The sequence below is a fragment of the Vollenhovia emeryi genome, unplaced genomic scaffold (genome assembly GCF_000949405.1).
Source record: "Vollenhovia emeryi isolate VEMERY1.0 unplaced genomic scaffold, V.emery_V1.0 DF939123.1, whole genome shotgun sequence".
Lineage (NCBI taxonomy): Eukaryota > Metazoa > Arthropoda > Insecta > Hymenoptera > Formicidae > Vollenhovia > Vollenhovia emeryi.
This window is the reverse complement of record NW_011967243.1, coordinates 2313047-2336369: the sequence shown is the minus strand read 5'-3', so window position 1 is coordinate 2336369 and position 23323 is coordinate 2313047. Positions and strand designations below refer to the sequence as shown.

The following is a 23323-nucleotide window of genomic DNA, read 5'->3' as shown; positions in this document are numbered from 1 at the left end:
CTTTGACCTGCGACATACACGTAGGCGTCGCAGGTGTTGAACGTACCGATGCAAATAATAAATAAATACTAGGTCGTGTGTGTATAAAATGCATGAGGTGCGACGGATGTGTGTTGGGTGCCGCCGCCGATGATCTAAACGCGTATGAGAGGTGGCTCCCCCGGTGCGGAAGTAGGTCGAGAAATTGCAAAGCGCAATTCTTTTTCACAACGCTCCATTTTCGGAAATTTCAATTTAAAAAATTCCCAAGATTGATGTATTTTTTACGCTCTAGAAACCTCCCGTAAAGTTTTCCGGCAGTGGACCAGCCGTCCCGACAAAGACGTATATCAAAATCTAGATAAGAAAATACAATATTGCGCACAAGTGGAGGAAGAAAGAGGAAGGCGAGGAAATGAATGGTCTTGTTACCTTTTCACGCAACAATTTTCAAAAATGTGTTTTCCAAATAATATCAAAACCGTAAATTATTTCAACTTTTAATGAACCGCTGCACGGAACAAAAATGTAGCTACCGTAGCTAAAAAGTGCACGTGGTAACTAAATTTCAGTGAAATATGGACAGCTGATATTTTGCTACTGTGCCTATTGTATTAGGCGCGACAGCAAACCGTTTGCTTTAGAAATTTGTAGTTAATGCAGCAAAATGTTTTTAGCGGAAATCACGACACGCTCTGGACACACGCTCGTGCCCAAGCCGAAAGAAAGATACGAATCTTTCTAATCGCAAAACTTGTCGATGTTCTACGCCTCGTTAAAAGAATCCGTGCCGCTGTTTGGCTTACTTCAGCACGAGAAGTTACTCCGTACGTGTTTCCCGTTACCGCCGGCACATTTTTCGATGCCGCGATCGGCTGACCGTGGGCTTTTTCTACTTTCTCATGAGAGTCTGCCGGGCTTCGCGCGATGGAATTGGCTGCTGCGAGTGGCGGTTCTCGTTGCGCTGTAAATTTCTCAACACCACCGAGGGGAATCCTTTCGTTCGCGCGGGTCGTATAACTCTTTAATGCTCTCCAACGAGCCATGCTCTCGCTCCTTGCCCTTCCAGAACGGACGAGCGCATCCGTCGTTCCGCTCCAGAAGGGCTCCGCTTTGTATCTTGCCGTTTTGCAAAAGAGAATGGCATCCCTTTGGGCCGGTATGTCGCTGAGGGGCTCCCCTGTTATGAACACGCTATTTTGCCCAGCTGCATATTGCGGTGCGCGAATTTCGTGACTGGGCAATTACGGCTGTATCAGGGTTGCCCTGAATTTTAAGCGGGTGGTAGTGATGTCCGCTGTTGCAAAAATTCGTATTTTGCATATTGAATATCGTGACTTAAGTCAGGATAGGCTGAAGGGGAGAGTCAGACATTTCAACGTTTTGCTATAATTATATTTTATTGTTTGCTGTCTTAATACAGTAAGAGAACATTTTCCAACGGTTAATTATAGAACAAATTTCCGGATCCCAGTGCTATTACACCTCGATGTATCGTAAAATAGGATCGATGTAGCGCCAATCATATTTAATCTTAAACAAAAAATTCTAAAATCTAGAATAAAGCGACAGTACGCGTCGTCTTTTGTCGAGGATCGCGGTGCCAACTTCGTGCGTCGTAAGATGGAAAATTTATTCCAAGCGCAGGAATATATAAACTTACATTTACACAAGTTACTCTCGTCTCGATATAGTAAGTCAATCTTGTTTAATTCGATAGAGGAGAATAAGAATTATTGATTTTATTTTGATACCGTCTTATTTTTATACTGAATGAGGTTGCGAGAAATATAAATGCGTCGGGAATATTTCTTGTCTCGGCGACAGAAATCCTTTCCGGGGGGGGGGGGGGGTGTAGTATTACGAATTCGATCGGGTTGATGGTTGCATAAATCACGCCACTAGGTAACGTTGTCCGACAGTCATCAAGGTGTACCGCGCCCTGCGTCGCGAAAAAGGGAACATCGTGACATCGGCGGGCTTTAACGAAATGGAGTTGGCATGTCGTAACGTGCCGAAAGAACGTTGATTTCCGGCGTCGGTGCAGGTCCGCGGGTTAGACGGGCAAAAAGCCGGGTCGAACTTCGTTATCGAGAACCGCTCGTGACGCCGGGGTTTCGTCCAGATATTTGACCAGCCCGCACCAGATATTTACAATCGGGTCCTTACGACGACTGTGCGGCAACGCGGCACGTTTCTTTACCTTGTTGTCCAACCTCGGCGACTCAGTCGCGGAAAGAGAGGCCAGGACAGGAGCGGGGGTGTGAGCCTGGGATGAAAGTGGGATAGAGAGAGGGAGGGAGGGAGGGAAAAGGGAGAGAGAGAAAGAGAGATTCGTTATTGATTCGAACTCGACACAGCTTGGGTACAGTCGTAGCAGACCGTCGTCGTCGTCGTCGTCCTCGTCGTCGTCGTCGTCCTCGTCCTCGTCGTCGTCCACGTCGTCATTGTCGTCGTCAATGTGTATCGCCGGTACTTAGAGGCTGTCGGCAGGCACAGGCGCACGCAAAAGCGCCCGGTGTAGCCGGATTAGATCGCGACGACCGATGACGGGGACGGAATGACCCCGATACACTATCGACGTATAATCTCGAGAAACGCGAGCGAGCCGCGCATTCACGCTGGGGATATACGCCCCCTCGTGGTTGTTAAGAATGCAGAAGGGTTTGATGGGTTGGGTCTGATACGGGAGGGACGGATCGCTGGATCCGTTCGACTGCTCAATTGTGAAGAGTGCTTGTTGCGCAAGGAAGAAAAAGAGAAGCGGAAAAGCAACAGATTTGCTACGGCTTGTATAAAAGAGCGCTAGAGAAATCCCCCCCCCTCTCTCTCTCTCTCTCTCTCTCTCTCTTTTTATCTAATATCCTCCCTCGGTTTTTTGTATTACGAATTATTTTAGAAAAATGTTGAAGATTGATGGATCTCACACACAGGCGGTTCTCATGCATTACGCAACGTTGCGGGGATTGTCTTAATTTTTTACAGACCGAATGAGCGAGGGAGGAAGCGGGTAGCTTCGAACGCGAAGCATTTTTGGGGGAGTAAAAGTCCGATTTTTCGGAAAAAAGCTGCAGCACAGGTGAAAAATTTAGGAACTCCGTACTCGCGGTTTCTGTACGAAAAATGGGAATCCTTCGCTCGTAGGTAACTCGGGGAAAACTTGTTATTCAAAAACTGCCACGTGTTTAAAATTGATTTCTCTACGTGTCTGACGCGCACACACACACGCACACACGAGGGCGATGCTAGACATGTCGGTTATGTGGACGGCACAGGGATTACACTTTCAATAAAGATCTAAAGAAAAAAGGGAAACAGATATTTCTCTCGGGGAAAGAATTATATTTGTTTCTTTCGATAATGTACCTTTGCGTTCGTTACCTCTCCCGAGTCGTTCGTTATTTTTCCTCTTCTATACGGGCTTAATTTCAAAGGGAGGCCTGCGGTGACATTTCAACGCGGCCAATACGTAAAACGCGCGCGTGGGCGCCGCATTTAAAATGATCCGAAAACACAATTAGACGCGAGCGGGCGAAATTGACAAATTCTCGCGCGGCCGTAATTTAATTCGGCGCCACGTGGATTGGAAAATTCATCCGCGTTATCGGGAGAAAGGCGGCGTAACGGAGCGCGCCGGAGTCCAAATCCGCCGATAATAACCGAAGATGCGTGACGAAAAAAATTCGTTAGACCAAATGGACTGATGACGACGACCCGATCGGTCGGTTAATTTTGATAAATGACCCGTGGAGAAACAGAGCCGCTTTTAACGAGCCGCGCTATGCTTATGCGGTTTTTTTATCGCCCTCCACGCTTCGAGGATATATCGGTCGCGCTATGAAAATAACTTCCGTTCTTCGATTATCGCGTCGCGAGTGGAATTCATTTTAGCGCGATAGCATACGTGCGTCCCTGTGCAACTGCTTCCTGTCGCCGTCGCAGATCTTTTTTTTTTTACAATTAGACGCTCGAGTTTGCGAACGACAAGGGATTATTCGGGTACTCTTGAGGTGACGCGAAAACGATTGTTCACGTGTACGCGGATAAAATGTGCATCAATACGTACGCGATAGCGTTTAACGTTTAATTCAAACCGTGCAATAACTCTCCGATATCGTCGACCTAACGTGAATTATCATTCGCGCAATCGCGGCACTTATCTACGCTTTATATGAGCAAGCGTTACTCTATCCTCGCGATAATTGCTCGCTCGTTATTGATTAATCGCGCCATTAATGCTGTTGTAACTAACCGTTCAACGTTGGTTTTTAATTCGATTATCTTGGAAATTAATTACGCTAATTATTTTCTCGGCCCATAACAATCGGCAGCTATTGCGTTTATTCTGCGTTAAACTAATAATATTTGCCGAGCGTGCGGCGCCCGTCGCGCCACGCTATTTTCGCGGTGTTTCCAGGCGATTGAAATTTATCGCTTGGGACACAATAATGATTTAGCCGACATTTTCGCCCGCGCGCGGGAGAGAATTTTATTCCCGCTTTATTCGATATATTCTAATCTGCGGGAGTGATGGAAAGCCGTCTATGTAAAAACGTAGTAGTTACGGATTATTCTGATAGCGTCAAAGTACGTTATATTCGCTCCCGGGGGGATGCTAAAAATCCATTTCTTAGTATTGACGTGGATATAGCTGCGGCGCCTCTTCTTATGAAAGCCGTCCATTTTAGAGCGGAGCCTGCCAATCCGCTTTCAAAGGGAGAGAGATACGTGCTCGAAGGGATATTTTTACGGCTTTCAAGCGTAGAATCTTTCACATTACATTCATATTTATATGGAAATGAGAGCCGCGGGGAGGGACGCGGCGAGGTGTACGGTAATCGGTGCGCGATTTAGAACCGGGGACCCGTACGTCTCGCGTCGCGACGCGGGGCGGAAACGTCGCAGCCGACGGCGGCACTTACCGTGTCACCGCACAACCGTCTCCCGCGATTCTCCCGCGCACACGCCTCCCCGTCTTTGCATTGATTACTCCATTGTGGTTCGTTAATGACGTCAGGTTGCTGCAACAACAATAACCTGCGGCACGAAGCGATTCGCTCAACGTCGGCGATTAATTCCGACGGAATTGATGGCATAGCGATAATGGTCGATCGTAGGCGCGATGCAGCGGGAGAGAGAGGCAAGGAGATTGATACAGAGATAGACGCATAGTTAGATAGAGAGTTAGATAGAGAGAGAGGGAGAGAGAGAGAGAGAGAGAGAGAGGGAGGGAGTGGAGAGAGAGAATGTTCGTGACACGGCCGCGATGGGAATACGAGATGTAACGACGATATCTCGTTTATCTCGATATTTCCGGCGCGAGTAATCCCGTCGCGCTCGAACGTATGCTCGAAAAGGCGAGAGCCCCCCGGCCGGAGGGGGTGGTTTTCCCGACGGGGAGACGTCAGTCCTGCCGCACCCCCTCGCGTCCACCCTCGCGAAAAGTTGCCCGAGCTTTATCGTCGCCGGCTACGTGCCGGCGGCGAAAAGCGCGCGCGTGTATGTGTGTGTGCCGCGCGTTTTCGCGAACGGAGACAGAGGAGGGAAGCGGCAAAAAGCGGAAACGGGTAGCGGAAAGTGCAGGAGATGGCTCGTTACGCGCTTCCGCCGTGCGTTTCGGGCAAGTATGCGGCGGGACGGATCTCGCCCGCGACAAATCGGCGCAACGTACACGCGCGTGCCCGCCGAAGGCGTGCGTGCGGAACGATGACGGATCGCCCGTCCGGAATATCGAGCGATCGCTCGATAAAGCGCGTCCGTCATACGCGACGTCGCGCGCCCCAATCGGCGTCGCGTCGGTTTAATATTTAAAAAAAAGAAGGAAATAAAAGAATAGAAAAGAGCGACGTTGGATTCTCGATGTCCCGTCGAGATGTTTTAATGGCGACACGCTCTCGCGCGACGTCAACGTTTCCCCGCCGCAATGACAGAGCCTGGCAGTTATATCGATCCCCGCATTTGCCAGGCGATATAAATTACACACGCGAGAGACACGAATATGATTCCTATTACGCTATTTCTCACGGCTCGTTGTGCCACCTTAATTCCGTTTGCAGCGCCGCCCAGAGCCGCCGCGAAAACATTTCGGAACGTTTTGAACACGTTAAAATGATTTATGCCGCTTGCATCAAGCTGGAATTCAAAGGCGAAATTGTTCCCGTAAGGTCTTGGATTAATGCGCGAGACATGTTTTGTAGAAAACAATGACTGTTGATAAAAAGCGAAAAAGAATCCTCTCGCCTTAATGCGATTTTACACTACTACTCCATATTACATTTGGGATTAAACCGACCGAGGGCATGGATATCCCTATAAGCAGCTGATCAAATGAGAATTGTTATAAAGGAAAGCTCCCTGTTATGAGATGACGGGGGTTTCCGTCAAATTAATAGGTATCTGTTGGTTCCACCATAAAATGGCGAAATCTGTTTAGTGAAAAATTCCTTGTTAGATCGTGGAATCGTCGCGAAAGAAGATTGAATTTGGATATTGAAAACCTGCTATCTCGTATTTGAAACCTATCTCACAATGGAGAACTTTCCTCGATTTTTAAAAATACGAACTGTTCAGACGCCAACATATCCTGCCACGGCTCTTCAGTCTTTATTCCTTCGAATTTGCGTTTACCACATGAATTTGACTAGTTTGCAATATTTTTCTTCGTCTTAATTAAACGGCTGCATCCAGATGCAGCCGTGAAAGTTTAACGTATCGTAATTGTTGCGCGTTGCAAAATTCCTGATCCGAATCGCGGTTTGCGCTAGCATTCGTTACATGTGCAAACAGAGCTAGGAGATTGTTATTGCCTCACCGTAATAGCGTTGTAACCGCCGCATTTATGTGCATTTTCGAAAAGCTGCCCCCGTTGAAATTTATGCGCCGAATAAATTTTATACGCCATCCTTCGCTCGTACGCCCGCGCGCTTTTTCACACGGTGATGCGCGCACGTGTCCGTCGCGAATACTCTGTATCGAATTTAATACCTCATCGCGTATTTATGAAAATAGCACGCACTACGGACGATGCATAATACAGCGATTTGTTTGATTTTAATTAATGAGTTGACATCCGTTCGAATTTGCGGTAGGATCCACAAATTGCATCTGACACGAAATTATTTCGCGCAAGTGCGCAACGACGGCGATGTTAAAGCGACAATTCCGCCCGACCAATTGCCGTTGAGGGCCCGCAGACGTGTTTTTTTTTCATCGATCATTATTAAAAAAAGAAAACACTCGCCCCGCACCAGCGCGAAACGTTCCATCGATTGATTCGGATATGAACTAATAAAATTGCAATTACTCATTAAAAATTTCGCGCGGAAATTTGCGAAATTATCACGCGCCCCCGTATATATTTAAACGAATCGCCTGGTCACGCGCTAAATAATGCAACCGTAAAAAGATTAACGGGGAATTGTTATTTTAACAAACGTTATATACTTGGACAGGATTATACGGCAGGAATCTTGTCAGTGTGCATTAAATTCAGCTTCTCGTCTAGGCACGGTGCTCGGATCCTTCCGAAGTGCTTATAAATTTACAGACCAGACCCGAGTCGAAATTTTGGTACCACTTTGACACTTTTAAGGATAATTTACACCTACTTAACTGATCTATACACCTACTTTGATGACATTGTATTTCTTTACTTTGAATCTTTAATTCTAAAAATTTACTTTAGCCTCCACTCAAAAGGACCCACTTGAATGCTAAATTGGCGAAAGTAGAAATTTCAGACACTATCAGTTTTAAAGTAGGAGTAAATTTTGTACTTACAGTTCGACCCCTTTTACTGTCTTAGGTCCTACTATAAAATCAAATTAAAGGTTTAACACAGGGGCAAAATTTCGACTCGGAAACTTTGCGCGGAATCGTGTAACGTTACCCGCGGATTTTTTTTCCCCACTTCCCGTTCGCTGAAACGACACAGCGAGGCGCGGCGTTTGCCGGGCAAACGTTTGGCGAAATTTTAATAATGTTTTATATATTACATATTCGTCTCGCTTTGCAAGGGGATGAGACAATATGTCAGGCGCACCGACCGACGTTGAAACAGCAAACCCGACGATGCGTCGGGGCGGAAATTGCGGCGAGCGTGCGGCGGCGCGGTGTTATTTTACAGCCAGTTATTATTTCATTTGCAAAATGAGAATCGCGGACACATCTCCATTTTCTAATAACAACGGTTCTGTAATTTTGCGACGATCCCGCCGCTGTTTATCCTCGCGTGCGCGCGCGGAACGGCCAGTTGCCGGCCGACCGGGCGCATGAATATTCCTATAAGCAGCTGAATTGTGCTCGTCGGAAAATCTGTACCCTCCATAAATTATATGGTGCGGTCGCGGTGAGTCGCTCGCTGCTCCCGAAAGATAAAATATTCAGCTTTGATATGGAAACGCGTTATTACCATAACGTCGTCGCGCGATTCGATTCCGTTTCCTGCTTTAATCAGTGCGATAAATCTAATACGCTTCGACCGTTAATCCGTTCCAGGTCACGAGTGCGCGTAGATGGATGGAGAACGTACCGTTCATAGCACATCTATATAACTTTTCATAATTTCGTGAAATGTTACGTCGCAATAATAACAGTAGAGCAAAGTCTCCCCCCCCCCCCATTACGCGATAGGATCCTAAAAAAAGAGATAGCGGGCTTTCTACTACATTGATAGGCATCGTCTGCTGGTTCCACTGTGAATTTATTGCTCTTGGAGTAAAATCTGTTGAATAAAAAGTTCATTGATAAACTTTCTAAGGCTCTAATTGCGAAAACACAAATACGAAGTAATAAAGGAGTTCCGAGTCGAAATTTTGGCCCTAAGTTGAATCTTTAATTCTATCATATAGGACCTAAGACAGTAAAAGAGGTTGAACTGCTACTTTAAAACTGATAGTGTCGGAAATTTCTGTTTTTGCCAATTTAGCATTAAAGTAGGGCCTTTCGAGTAGGAGCTAAAGTAAATTTTTAGAATTAACGATTCAAGGGAGGAGTAGAAAAAAATAATGTCATCAAAAGTGTCAAAATAGTACCAAAATTTGTGTCTAAATACTTTTACTTTTAAGTCTATTGCGCAAAATAATATCTCGGGCAGGGTTTGAACCTCTTACTAGGCGGGCGTTTCACCAATTCGACCACCGAGTCATATAAAAGATTCATTGTTCGATTGTATAATAATTGCGAAAAGGGATTTGTGATTGAATTCGCATGTTGGAAACCTGCTATCTCATGTTAAAAGTCTATTTCATAATCTGGGACTTTCCTCTAATAGCAAAAGCAAACGGCGAGAAGACTTCGCGTAAAATTAGCCGGCAAAATCTCGCAGAGACTTGAGCGATTACAAAACCGAAACTGGCTTTTTAAGCAATTACGTGCGAGAGCTGTTGACACATACCTTTGTTACACAGCATTTCGTTATGCAAAAGCTTTTGCCGAAGCGAATAGCGAAATAAAAGTTATTGTCCGGCCTCACCCGAATTCGAGCAGCGAGGCGATCGAAGCGTTTGGACTCTTCCGAAATATCAATTGGGGAATTTAACGTGACACCAGGGAAGATCGTCATTGATAAATGTTGTTTGCTCCACATATTGACGTGCCGCTGGCAATATGCCCATTGTCTTTTATTTGGACGCACCACTTTTCGATCTCGTCACACGCCGGATTTTTACGTTCAATCGCGCGCTTTTTGCTCCGATTGTTTTCTACCGTGCAAAATTGTTTAATATCAATCACATTTTAAGCCAAACATTAGTTTCATTTGAAGAGATTAATTGAAAGGATTGGAAATCGATCCGCCGTCATATCTCTCCATCGTTCTCCTCAATTTTGTATTTGTGTAATCGTTTATTTTTAATCAGCCTCGGCAGCGATCCCCGAAACTTTTCAATGCTCGCATTTCACGTATCTGGGCGTCTACAAAGCGCCATTTCAACCATTTTCTTTCTGCAAATTATTGAAAACGCAGCAAATAAATTTGCTTAGTTAATTAATTAACGCTTTACCGTCACAGCTACTTCAGTGTATTACTCTTGACATTTGCCGCGAGGAGAGATCGGCTTTAAATTCCCCGAAGGATTTGTTTTAGTAAAATTTTTTACCGGCGACGCTAGAACATTTCCTATGAAAGGCACGAAAAACCGAGCGAATTGGCAGGCGTTGAGCCGGGGCCTCCGTCTTTTAATTCGCATTTCCAAAGTTGAGAGGACAAAGATTATAAGCGCCGTGTCACATAATTTGAGGCCCGCTTGAAATGGATGAGGAGGCACTTTCGTAGATTAAGGACAGTTTGCGGCGGAGCAGCAAAATAAACGTTGGAGTGCGCGGTGTCACTTCAAATCGCAATAAATGATGGATCACCCCCGTCCGGGATATCGGCGCGCCAGTGCCAGCTTGAGAGGCGCATTATTCTTGCCATATTCTCAGCCCTTTCCTCCCGCGGTGCCGCGCCCGCGACACGGGCAATTTACGCGGCTGTCCCTCTCTCTCTCTCTTTTTTTTTCTTCCTCTTTCCCTTCGGCTCAAAGCGATATAGGTCGCCGTATCGCCTGACCTCCACGTCCGGATCACTCGCCGGAGTCTCGCCCGTTTTGTTCCGGAACGCACGGCGCGGCCTTTAATTAGATTAATTGCGCGTGGCTTTGCGTGTGCGCACGTTTATTCAACTTCTCGTCGTCTTCCGCAAGCATTCCTGTTATTTTTTTTTAAATTCCCCTTTGCTTTAAAGCGCTGCCGGCAGTTTTGCTTAATTAATTTGCCTTTTTTTCTCCCCCTCCCCCACCCCCTCGCTTCGCCATGTGTGCGTGATATGCGTGGCTTGCTTGTGGCTCGTTACTCGCGTGTTCCCTTCCCTTTCCCCCCCCCCGTTTCCCCCGAGCGACGATCGGGGGTTCGATTTTGTTTCTATTTGTTTATTTAGAAAGTCCGTGACGGTTATTTTGACCGCCCTCGTTAAAAATACACGCGAGACAAAGGACGCAAAAAGGAAGGCATTGATACCGCGAACGGAATAAATTGAGAATGCGACAGCTTGTCGTCCGTCGCTGGGAAAGCCGTTCAATTTATTAAACCGGGCATCGATTAATCTAAACGAGCCTCGTCTCTCACTCGACGCTTATACGGTGAATTATAGAGATTAGACGAAGTACCCTCGTCAAGTAAACTTGGCGCTTTGATCACGTCGGATAGTATCGCAACGACAATATATGTACATTAAAGGCCACGTAGGATACAGAGGTATATACCGAGTAACCTAAACCCATAATGAGATAATGCTCTTGATGTACGTAATAGTTTCACGCATACGAGGAGGTTGGCCCTGAATAGCCAAGCTAGACGCTAATGAGAGAGAGGAGCGACGTCGCGCGACGCGTTTTAATCGAGTTGTCACGTTCCGGGAAATTCGGATCTTAATTAGCGCTTCCTATCGTTTTCTGATCGAGGATCCCATCCGAAACAATGAATGGCTTGGCAACGGGTTAATTTATCTGGCCGCGAGACAGCGCGCGGCGTACGGCGATGCCACGGCGTCTCAGCTACCCGAGTTGGGATTTACTTATCTCACCCGGCACGAGTTTGAGTTAAATGCAACTTCATCGGGATATCGGGGGACGAGGGGCGTCTGTATCCATTATGGACTCCCCTGATTAACCGATGTCCCGCCGCGAGATAAGTGCGAGATTACACGGTCGTGTCCGACCGGGGTGCAACGGGCGTGCCCGATTCGTATTTTTAGTCGCTATTTTTAGCACGCACTCGCGCCTGGTAAGTAGCGCGGAACGTTGGATGGAATTTGCAATTCTGGGATGAGCGGTTTGAAGTCATTTCGACGACGAGGTGTGTGTCGCTAACAGACCCGCGATGCATTTACCGCGGATTCGTTTAGCGAATCACGCTGTCGCGCATACGAGACTCCCAGAGTTCCGCGCGCGGAATACTTTTTCTTTTACGCTTTACTACTGCAATTTTCTATCCTTTCCAATGGCTTGACGGCTGCCGAATAGAATTTCTCGACGTTAAGCGTAAGACGCGCTCTGTGCGGCTGTTCAATGTTGGACATTTTTTTTTTCTTTCTTTGGCTAATCGGAGATCTTGCATGCCGAGCAATTTGCTATACACTTTCTCGGACTCGACCTCGTCGAGTCTGCTGACCTGCTATCCAGTGCGTTCGTTTCACTTGCAGCGACGGCTTCCAACAGCAAACTTTTTCGGAGTCGCACAAAAGAGAGGGAAAGGAAGATTAACCTAGTGACTGGACCGACACTGTGTAAGCCCTGCGCGTCAATCCACCAAAAATCTCCGGCTTATCCACCCCCGGCTTACCCACTAATTCGGAGTACACAACCTGTCAGTGAGAGAAAAAGAATGTGCAATTCTTCCGCTGGTTTCTCCCGTGTATCTGTGTTTCTTTCATCCAACGCGCCACTCATTTCCTATCACTTTGCGCGGCGCGGAGAAAGAGAGAGAGTTTTCCGTAGAGGCCCTGCGATCAGAGACTGGCCATAAGAGCTCGTCAAATTCTCGCGAGTGAAGAGAGAAGTAGGCTATCTCGCTCTTCTACGATTCCACGATCGTACAATTGTGGAAGGGTGAGATAGCCTGCGTTTCTCCCTCACTCGCGGGAATTTGACGAACTCTTATGGCTCCGTCTCTGATTACAGGGTCTTCTAGTTCTCCGCGAAGTGTCGCGCCGCTTATCGGATATCGCAAGCAACAAATTGCTGTGCGTGGAAACCAGATACACGTTGCTTTTTCCGAAAAGCCGCGACGTCATTCATGCAGCTTGACTAGTCGAGTAGACGCCGGCGACTCGCGCGTTTCTTTTTCTTTCTTTTTCGAAAAATAAAAAACAGAACAATTTCGCATACATGCCCGATCAGTCATCCGCCAGGTTATGTACTTTGTTTCTCACATCGTCATTTCTCGTCCATCGCCATCTCCTCCGTCGATCCGACTGCAGTTATCGCAGAGGGTTTCCTCGGAAATGAAATATAACGAGGGAGGAGCGTCTGGCGTCGTAACGCGAGGCCGGAGCGGACCCACTGTGCTCAATCCGTGACACAATGTCGCGGGCGCGACAGCGGAGATTTTTCACGAGAGATACGCGAGTGCACCCTCGTTTGCGAGGTGGCTGTCGGCGGGTTGTTACGAGGGGCGTACGCACGCGTAGCATCTCGGTAGCGCGCGGTGAGAAATCGCGGCGGCGCGTATTTGACTTGCAAACGGGAGCCGCGGCTTCGCCTCGGGCCTCCGGGACACGTTTGTATATCTTGATACGTTCTAAAAGTTCCAGCCGCCGAGTATCACGGGGAAACGGCGTTTGAATCCGGACGAGACGGAGATGCCTCTCGCCGGCACTACTGAAAACAATGGGGGCGGAAGTTTTCCGCCTCCGCTGTTCTTAAGTGGTGAGAGTCGCTGTATGGTAGGACAACATACTCGAATCGATAAATGCGCGCCGCGACACACATACACACAAAGATACACACACACATTCACAGGAATATGCAGCTGAAACGAAAGATCGAGGATTTCCTTTTGTGCAGAACCCTCGTGTTAATTTTTGCCTTTCCAGGGCGCACCTTTTATCTTTGCGCCTTTTCCGAGTCGACATTTTGGTCCAATGTTGAACCTTTAATTCTATTATATAGCAGGACCTAAGATAGTAGAAGAGGTTGAACTGCAGGTACAAAATTGACTCCTTTAAAACTGATAACTTTGGAAATTTCTACTGTTGCCAATTTAGCATTAAAGTAGGTTTTGAGTAGAAGCTAAAGTAAATTTTTAGAATTCAAGGGAGGAGTAAAATATACAATGTCATCAAAGTAGGTTATTGCTGGTCTGTGTGTGTGTGTGCATAGATCAGCCAAGTAGGTGTAAATAATCCTTAAAAGTGTCAAAATAGTACGAAAATTTCGACTCGGGTTCGCATCGAATTTTCACGCAGCAGGTTCGTTCTCTCGTGTCTGAACGTGGTCGTAACGTTAAAGGGTAGGCGATTTTATTTCGGACGAATATTGCTCACGTTAATTGCATTGAAGTCCAGAGACTTGTTTTCATTAAACTCGGAACGGGAGAGAGAGAGAGAGAGTAGTTTTGTCCGATGCAGCGTCACGGTAATCCGCCAGTGTTTCTTATACAAATTACTCGACTGCATTTACGGTATTGTAGAGCTTAATTACTCGCCAAACACAATCCACCCCGTTTTCATGTTTACAGTCCGGCTGCATTCTGCAATTAGCGATGGTCACCAGGCTAATGACGTTTGCCGGGACTCAAATCAAATCAAAACGCGCTCGGCGCTTTGAAGCGCCCGGCCACTTTGTAAACGGCGTGTAATCAAGGTCGTTTTCGAAATAATCGCCCGATGAGACTGATTAACTTTTCGGCGGAGGCGGGCGACGTGTAAATCGAGGCCGGGCTCTCGAACCCCCCCCCCTCCCCCTCCCCCCTCGGTTGCTCGGGTCTGAATATATTTCAGATTATCTTCGCGTCCTACACGTGCGCGGCTACGTGCTCCATTTTCAATAGATAGAGATAGTATCGATCAAGCGCTTCACAGGCGCTTGCAAGCATATCAGATAGTCCGCGGGCTGAAGAATAAATAACCCGCGACGCGCCGGAATCGCTGACTGCAATCAGTGCTGAGCCGAATCGCGAAAAACAAGAATCGTCCGTCCCTTTTCCCCAAGGGCCAGCTCGAATAATGAAGAGGCACAAAAAAGACTTTTCTTTTTTCCCCACCCGCTTAATGAAAACATTCGTGCACTCTGTACGCGATCATTGAAGAAGATAAAAGAATAGCGCGGCAGGTCCCCCTCCCGTCGCGCAGCTGTTGTTTGTCGGTATTATTTACGTGAGGCATAAATTACGTCTCTGAGCTAGTTACGTAATTATCTTGTAGCACTTGCAGTTCCCGCAGAATTTACGTGGGCGATTTTGCATAATGGCCGCGTTTCCTACAAAGTGCGAGCCTGAGCTGTGTTCTCCAACAGTTTGGAAATTCGGCGAAAGTTTAGTGTGTGCCAGTCAGTCGCGCAACTATATCGCCAGCACGGGGGGGGCACAATGGATAGTTAGGCGGTGCCGCGCGTCGGATCTGAAAATTTCCCGATCGGAGATGCGGACGGATCGCTCGTCCAGAATAGAACTTGGAAAGACCGCGCGCGGCTGCCTTTGTCGTACGTTTACGTTAACTCGCGGGAGAAGGCGAGGTGCGGAGAGAAGCTCGTCGTGCGTTAAGCCGAGGAGCCAAGGAGTACCGGGCTCTCGCGCTTCAAGTCCCGAGACGTTACGTCCGGTTTACGATTCCGCGCGGAGGAGCGGCGGAAGAGTACGCGCGCGGTAAACGCGAGAGGATCGGAGGCCCCGCGTTTTTATTTTACGACCGTGCAACATCCAGTCGCCCGGTCCTCGCGTACGCCGGGAGACTCCGTTGAAACTCCGCCCCTTCCCGGTGTTTTCCTACGTTCGACGAGGTTGGACGCCACCGTCCACCCTTCTGCTCGCGCGACCCTCATACGCTATCCACCCTCGTACTTTGAAGCGCCGGGGCGCGCTGCCGGAGTAATCTGAGAGCTCGGTACACACGGGCTCGCGCAGGATACGCCTCATTCATAATTTACAGAGCGCCGGAACACTAGCGGTGGTGAGCACACGCCGTTCCTACGCGCTTTTGCGCTCCCCGGTCCACTCTCTCGCATACCCACCGCTCCTCATTAACTCTCTCGATCGCGCTTTACACCGCGCGCGTGTACGTACATTCCCGCTTTTTGTCCGGTATCTTGCGCGCCGCTGGCGCAATTTTTATCAGAGTCATTATTGCGGTCCCGCGATGACCTTTCGTCTACCATTCCGCCGAGCTTTTCAAAGCACAAAGCGCGATTATATCAATCCACTGTCGTTTCTGCCCGCGACTTCTCGGCCCCGTGTTTCCGTTTCCACCCCTTTGGTGTGCCTTTGCAACGGGCTCACACCCGTTGCCCCGCTGCTATCTTTATTTTATGAACTTCACACGGTTTTCGTACCGCGGCAGCGTTTCCGCCGTTGTTATCATTATTACTTTATTCCCCTTTTATTTATCACCGCGCAATTCCGACAAATGGTATCCGGCTACATTTTATCCCCCGTGGCAGTTTTAAAATTTCGTTTCATCCGCCGTACGACTGTTCTTTGTCGAGTGTCTTTCGTAACGCGCTGAAGATCTCGTTTCTTTAAAAAATAAAAAAATAAAAAAATTCCGCGACCGCGAATCACACGCGCGCAGAAGCGATTTAGCTCCAGGTGAATTTCTCTCTGAAGCAACGCAGGCTCTCGTGGCTTGTATCTGCACGAATCAATAACGTCGTTTTATGCTGCACACGCGGCGTGAGGAACATTCGTGATATAAAATGGGTAACAAAGTGATTAACGTCAGCGGCAGAACGCAAAACGAGCAGCACGTTCTCCGATCCGGGATAATCTTTTAAGAATCTTTGTTTTCGCGTTTTTTTTCTGTTTTTCGTTTTTCGAAAACGTGGCCTCGTTCGCTCGCCCTGTACGTCCCACGATGACGCAGCCCCCGTAAGATCTGTCGTGTCATGCGGACAGCACGTTCCAGCCGGATCCCGGGATCTCGCCGGGCGCCCTGGTTCGATCCGCAGAAAATCGGGGCGTAGATTACCGCGGCCGTGCCGACAAGCCGGTATCATTAGCGACAGCGCGGGCATTGAAATTCAGTTTGACGGAAATTGGGTAACGTGACCGCCGTCGTGCCATTAAACGCCGGGATCGCGGTGTGTAGCTTTGCGTGCCATGCCAAATGTCGCCGAGAATGCGTCCCACTCGATAAACGATGGCGACGCGGAGGCAGTAACGGGCGTAATGATGGCTCCGATAGCGTTATCGTCGCGTGAGATCCGCAATTTCCCTCCCCGATCCCCGCGATTCTCGCCGCGCGATTTTCCCCTCGTTATTTTCCATTGTCGCTTACGACGTGAGTGCGCGGTAAGAAAGACAATGTTAATGTTAAACGTTTCTCACGCGTTTCTGTCGCGTTTCTGCCTTACGTGAAATCGAGACCTGCTCCTTCGATTTGCCACACTGCATTTTTGACACGATTATCGCTTGAAAAGGACCACAAGTCAGGGTCGAAGCGTTGTGAGTTTAAACACAAACATTTGCCAGACATGGTCAAGTAATCTTTTGAGAAGTTTTACACGTGTCCCAAAAAGTCCACTCTAAATTTTCAGCTAAAGTAACATTTATCGCGTGTTACTTTTTGATAAATTTAATTAATTAACACTGCACTTCACATTTGCGTTTACGTGCTTTTCACCTTAAGTGCAGTGTAATAAAAACGGACGGGATGAGTAAACTGCGCGAATAGTTGCAGATTAGAATAGTTGAGATAATTTTTAGATAATCTTTTAAATGGCACACATAAAGTGTCGAGTTGTTATGTCAGCACGCGCGACAAATGTTCATTTATTAGTAATTTCGTTTTACAATTCGATAAACGTGAGAAGCCGACAAGCCGCGCAACGCGCTTCGGTTCGAGTGTAGTCGACTGTTTCGTCACCTCTGACACGGTTCACCCGGGGAATTTTATTTCTATCTCGCCAAAACACGGAAGACTAGGAAATAAAACGATTCGCTATTTCCGCGTAAGATACGCGGTGGCACCGCTCGGGGGACTCGTGAATTTCAGCTTTAAGGCAACCGGAAGGTACAATTTCCGTTTGCGCCTCTAAAATTAAATTGGACGGGTCCCCTTTATTTTTCATTCGAGGCCCCGTCTGCCATCCAAGTGGCTATCACGCTCCTTATTTCGGCCGCCGGTATCCGTGACACGGAAGAAAGGACGGTTCCGGCGCACTTTATAAAGCCCGTAGCGGGTTTTAATTACGCGGAAGTTACGAGACGGTGGACTTGGCGAGCGGAGCGGTTACCACGTCTAAGGAGAAATTTTCTCGACCGTCGTCGTGAAATTTAATTAGTCAGATATCGGGTCTCGCCGCTTGTCAAAAGTCCTTTATCGGCCTGTCCCCGTGATTCCTCGCCCTTCGCTCGTCCGTATTGTCGTACGGAGTTCTCGACAGATTGCGGACGACCGATCGGCTCGTTCCGCTCGAAGCGATATCGATAACGCCGTTATCTTGGCGGCCACCGTGAAACGACCGGAGCCACTTTCGGCACGAAATATCTCGTAGCATTACGGCGATCTGTTGTGTCCCTCGCCGTATCCATTTTCCCTTGAATGGGCAACTGTATCGCGTGTACTTTGCGGGACCTTCCGTCCCTCCCGAGCGACACGGGTATCTTTTATAATACAGACGATGCGACGAGGACCGAGTCCGCAGCGCCCGACCTCTCCTTATACGCTACCATCCGCGCTCGTTCTAATAATCTTATTCTCTGCGATATAAGGTGTAAATCACGTTGTCGTAAAGGAACCTGCAAGGGGCTGCATGATAAATCGAGTTAGCATCAAACGACTTATCCGATTACATGTTGCGCGTCACGGAAATTTCCCTCGCGACACCCCGACGACTTTATTAAAAATTTAATCGCCGCAGTCGGAAGGGCAGGCTGCAAGGGATTTTCATGGTGCATCACATAATATCGGCGCGTCATCCTGTCTCTCGGGGCCCGCGTCCACGACGCTAAAACTTGCTCCGAGTTCCAGTTCCGAGGAACGCGCGGCCAATCAACTTGCAGCTTTTATGGAACAGCTAAACTAAAACGCGGACCAAGTTCTGGGCACCGCGGACACGGGCCTTTGCGTACGTGACAAAGCTCTGTACGACGAGCACGACGATACGCGCGCTCGGTGCAGATCTACGCGAGATAACGGGATAAAAGTTGTAGGTATCGCCCGCGGGTATTGTTCGCGGGCGGCCCCGGGATTTTTATTTAATATCGGCCGTACAAATTGGGGATCGGGGGTTTGAACGGCGGCGTCCGCGTCGTTAAAAAGTCTGAAAACGAGCGTGAGCTAATTGCAACCTCGGCGGGTCGCCGCGATAAGGCAAACGGGAGGAGATTACGAGCGCGTCGAAGTTTTCGCAATGGTTAAGTGCCCCCCCCCTCCCTCCCCCTTCCACCTCCCCGGAGCGCGGATAAAAATCGCAACGATCTGATAATGCGCGGTCGACGACCACCCTCCTCCCCCGGAAAGCAATCTAATTATAACGGCCCCGAGCGAGCCGCGTGTATATTTGCATAGCGGGTATTCATATCGCGTTATTAGATAAGTTGATTATTGATCGCCCCCTGATTATTTAGCCGACCCGATCCGAAATGCATAAAGCGGACGCGCGCGCGAACGAGCGGAAATGTCAATGGCAAACAGTATTGCCCCGCGTAATGCGCGCGCCATTTCGTTCGCCCGTCGCCCGCAATTCACTATTCACTCAGCAGTCTGTTTTATTTATTCCCGAGACTCATTTTCACGAGCGGCGGTCGAGTGCCGTTTGCCGATCGCGTGTCTCACCTGGGACGCGGCGCATACCGAATTAAGGCATTTTTGTTTCAGCGACGGTCGACTGCTAGAGGGAGATCAAATATTGGCGATCGATGGGCAGCCCTTAGACTCGAACATCTCCCATGAGCAGGCGATCTCGATTCTTCAGAAGGCCCGTGGTCTGGTTGAGCTAGTCGTAGCAAGAAGCGCCCAAGGTAATTACAATTTGCGTAATTGCGCGCTGCGAGCGGAATCCGCTTATGCCGGGAGATGAGGTCCCCACGCGTTCGATTTGCAAAGAAGATGATACCGCGTAACGCGATTGTTGTGATGGATTAACTTCAAGACACCCGGCTAATTCTAAACGGCGTCGTTTGCATTTGGCTTTCGTAAATTTGTTTCGCCTCGCCTCGTCCTCGCAATTTCGCAATTTGCACGAAAGTAACGAGCGATGCCTCTTGCATGTAACAAGAAAGACACCAGAGTCCAGAACTATTATAAAGCGCCCTCGGCGATGCAACATTGTTCACGCCAGCATAAATGTTTATTCTCGTTGAATTTCTCGCGCCGTGAATAGTTAAATTAGTTTCGTTAACTTTTTTTTCCCCCGGCCCGGTCGTGTTGCATATGGAACAGCAAACTCGTGCTGGATTGTCCATGCGTGTAGACGATGCGAATAACGCAGTCGCTAAAATATCACGTTACCAATGTTAACTTTCCTTGCTCTATCCGATCGGATTTGATAAATATGTTAACAAGCTCGCAAGCCGGTCATTTAGATCGGCGTTCATAATCGGGTTTTGTATTCAAGACCGTCTTGAATTTATTTAAAGATGCTGTACAGTACATTTCATTGGCTACGGAGTATTTGAAGACGATCGTGAGACAGTCTCGAATGTAAGATCCGACTACGAATACTGGCCCTAGCGTATTAAGTAATTCTCTCAGCGTTAGTCTCGCACATTTTCTTCTTGATTAATTTTTAAAAATATACATCCCGAAATTAACCCCCGTAAAAAGTGTTAATTGTTAAAAGGACTAAACGATAGGGGAACTTTTCACAACTAAGCTTTTAGGAGCTCTTCGTCGCTGAATAAATTATTCCGTGTTTCCAGTTTAACGCTGAATTAAAAATTACATATTAACAGCGGTAAAAAATGTAAGTGCATTTCTTAGTAACTTCAATAGTACTTTGATGCCACATTTGTCGTCTCATATGAGAAAAGCACTGTGATTTTAGCCTGCGTAGTTTCCTTATTCGACATTCTACTTATTTTCTACTTTATTTGTTAAACAAGTGCCAGTTATGGTCGGCTAAACTGATCCATTGTTAGTTATCGCTGGCAACCTAAAGAGATTATCACGTATGATAATATTTGTCGTGTTCTTTTTATTTTCCGATCGGCGTCTGAAAAATTTTCGGAAGTAGAAAGTAAGTTTTCTGAGAAGCTGCGGCCCCGCGGTTACCATACGCGTCGGAGCACCGTCAACGTAGAGCACGTCGCGCCCGAAATGGTTAAATAACGGACGGAACGGTGTGTACTTGCTATTGACAGACGTTGGGAGCTCTTTGCCAACGGATGAATTGTCCGGTGGTTCGAGTTCGACAGCGGCCGCAGGAGCAGCGTCGTCCATCGTCGGCGGCGGCGGCGGTGCCGTTGCTGGGAACAACCAGACAGGCTCCGACAAGGATCAATCGGTGTCAGCATCGTCCACCGTCGTTACACCGGGACCGACTCCGAAGTCAAGCCAACCGGCCAGCACCACTTCGGCGGCGACCCCGACGCCCACGAATACGCCAACACCTACGCCGACCTCGACACCGGTACCTGGAGGCCTCGTTATCGAAAGGAGCCCCTCCGCCGTCAGCGACACCTCCAAGAGTGGCTCTGACATGGTGGTGAGTCTCGCCCCCCCCCCCTCTCTCTCTCACACACACTCTCTCCAGCCTCGACCCAATCCACGTTCCTCGGAACGCCTTTTTTCTTTTTTTAGAGAGCTTCGTATGACGCGTTGTTTATAACGCCATAATTAGCGACTGTCTTATAGATCTGTAACTTCACGGCACCGGCGATCCGCGTCGGCGTTAAGAGCCGAGCCGTAAGGCGCTCGTCGAGTTCCGTACCCGATGGTTTTCAATCAAAAAATTTAAGCGACGATCTTTCGAACGACCCTAGACAGCGGTGCTAAAGCAGGAGCTGTAAAGAGGAAAAAGGGAGGAAAACTCCCCTTCGGCAATTTCTCGTTTATAATCAACGCGGGCACAATTACATTGATATTCTGATCATTTTTCATCTCGGTTGTGGCTCTTTTTCCTTTGTTCTCTCGCCTCTTTCCGCTCCGACGAAAGCCACCCAGATCTTCCCTCTCGGTGGAGACTATTGTGCTGAATACTTCCACGTAAAAGGATGTTCTTCATTGGCTCTTAATAAGCGCGCTCCGCCCTCTCTTTCTCTCTCTCTCTCTCTCTCTTTCTCCCGACAACCTTCTTATTTTATCATAGCTGAGCTTTCAGGCCCGAGATCGCCTTACGCGGACAAACCCCGCGTCTCCCTCGGATTCGAGGATGCTCCATCCCGAAAGAAATATTTGCGTTGGAGCCGCTCGAGTGGGGACACGCCGATAAAATCTCGATCGATAGCCCCGGCATAATTGGCCTCATTTGGACACCCTTCCATAGTACACCTCTCTCTCTCTCTTTTTTTCATCCCTTTCCCATCTTCTGCCGCGATAATAGGAACAGCGGCTACGACGGAAATAGAATTATTGGCACAGCCCCGCCAGCATATCTCGGGGCAATAGTCTCGCCAATAATGTTTATCTTGTATCTGCGATGTCGCGGACACCGAGGAGTATTTTTCCACGAAATATTATTATTAATTTTGCGCCGTAATTAAGAGGGGATCTTTCTACCAGTCTCTCCTGTTTTGCCCCCGGTGGTACTTTTAGAAATTTAATTAGAGACTCTAATGGGGATGTATATATCTCTATAGAGAGACTCTTAACTTTTCGTAATAGCCGAACAACTTTATCAACGAAAATATTATTCGTCTCAGCTGGCAAGCAACACTTCTAACGGCGGCACTAAGAAACATTATTGATGTTATTAATACGCGTATACATTGCCGCGATTATTAATCATATAACGAGTGATTAAGGCGACACACGTGAACTACGCGAGCCGTATTTAATATATTTCGAAGAGCAACTTTAAACAGTTAATCGCGCGGCTTGTTCGAAGCTATCAGTTTCCCGAGAGAGAGTTTTCGATTGGCCGCTGAACGTCCGTAGCCATTTTTCTTGATTCCTCGACATTCGATACCTGAATCGAGTCGCTTTCCTTTTTTTTCCAATCGTAGATAAATTGGGCGCCCGCCCGCTCCTCCCCACCCCTGCCATCCTCCTATCTCCACCTGTCTTCGGGCGCGATAATAGGAACAAGCGGTGGCGGACGAGCTGCGACGGAAATAGAATTATCGGTAAAGAGTTTCGCCGATGCCCTCCGGGCGCGGTGCCGGTTCTCTCCTCCTCCTCCTCCTCCTCCTCCTTCTCTGCTCTCTCTCTCTCTCCCCGCAGGCAAAGTTTGCGTGATCTTGAAAATTTATCGTCCATTACCGGCGAGATACCGTAGAATCGTTTATCCCCGCGGCGATGCCATTTCGATGGAACATTTAATCGTAACAAATTGACACTTCCCCGCGCTCGTATTAGATCTACGATCCCGTGTGCTCCTCCCGCGCTTTCGGCGTTGCCCCGCAATCAATTTTACCCGACGAAAGTGGAACGGTTTTTACGAATTAACGCTTTTTCGCCATTGCTCAAAGTTTACACACGATACGTCGGGCGGCCGTGCGGGGAGCGTCCGTTGTATATAAAAAGGAGTAACGAGAATTTAATTGGAATTTA

At 48.1% G+C, this 23323-nt stretch overlaps 1 protein-coding gene across 1 annotated transcript in view; it reads left to right on the top strand.

The window, feature by feature from the left end:
- The window catches only part of LOC105569668, a 105555-nt gene that overhangs the window by 28306 nt on the left and 53926 nt on the right, over nt 1–23323 (top strand). Inside the window, exons 6-7 of the mRNA XM_012026310.1 lie at nt 19490–19632; nt 20974–21317. Coding sequence (XP_011881700.1) covers nt 19490–19632; nt 20974–21317 — 487 coding nt within the window. The remainder of the gene's footprint in view (nt 1–19489; nt 19633–20973; nt 21318–23323) is intronic.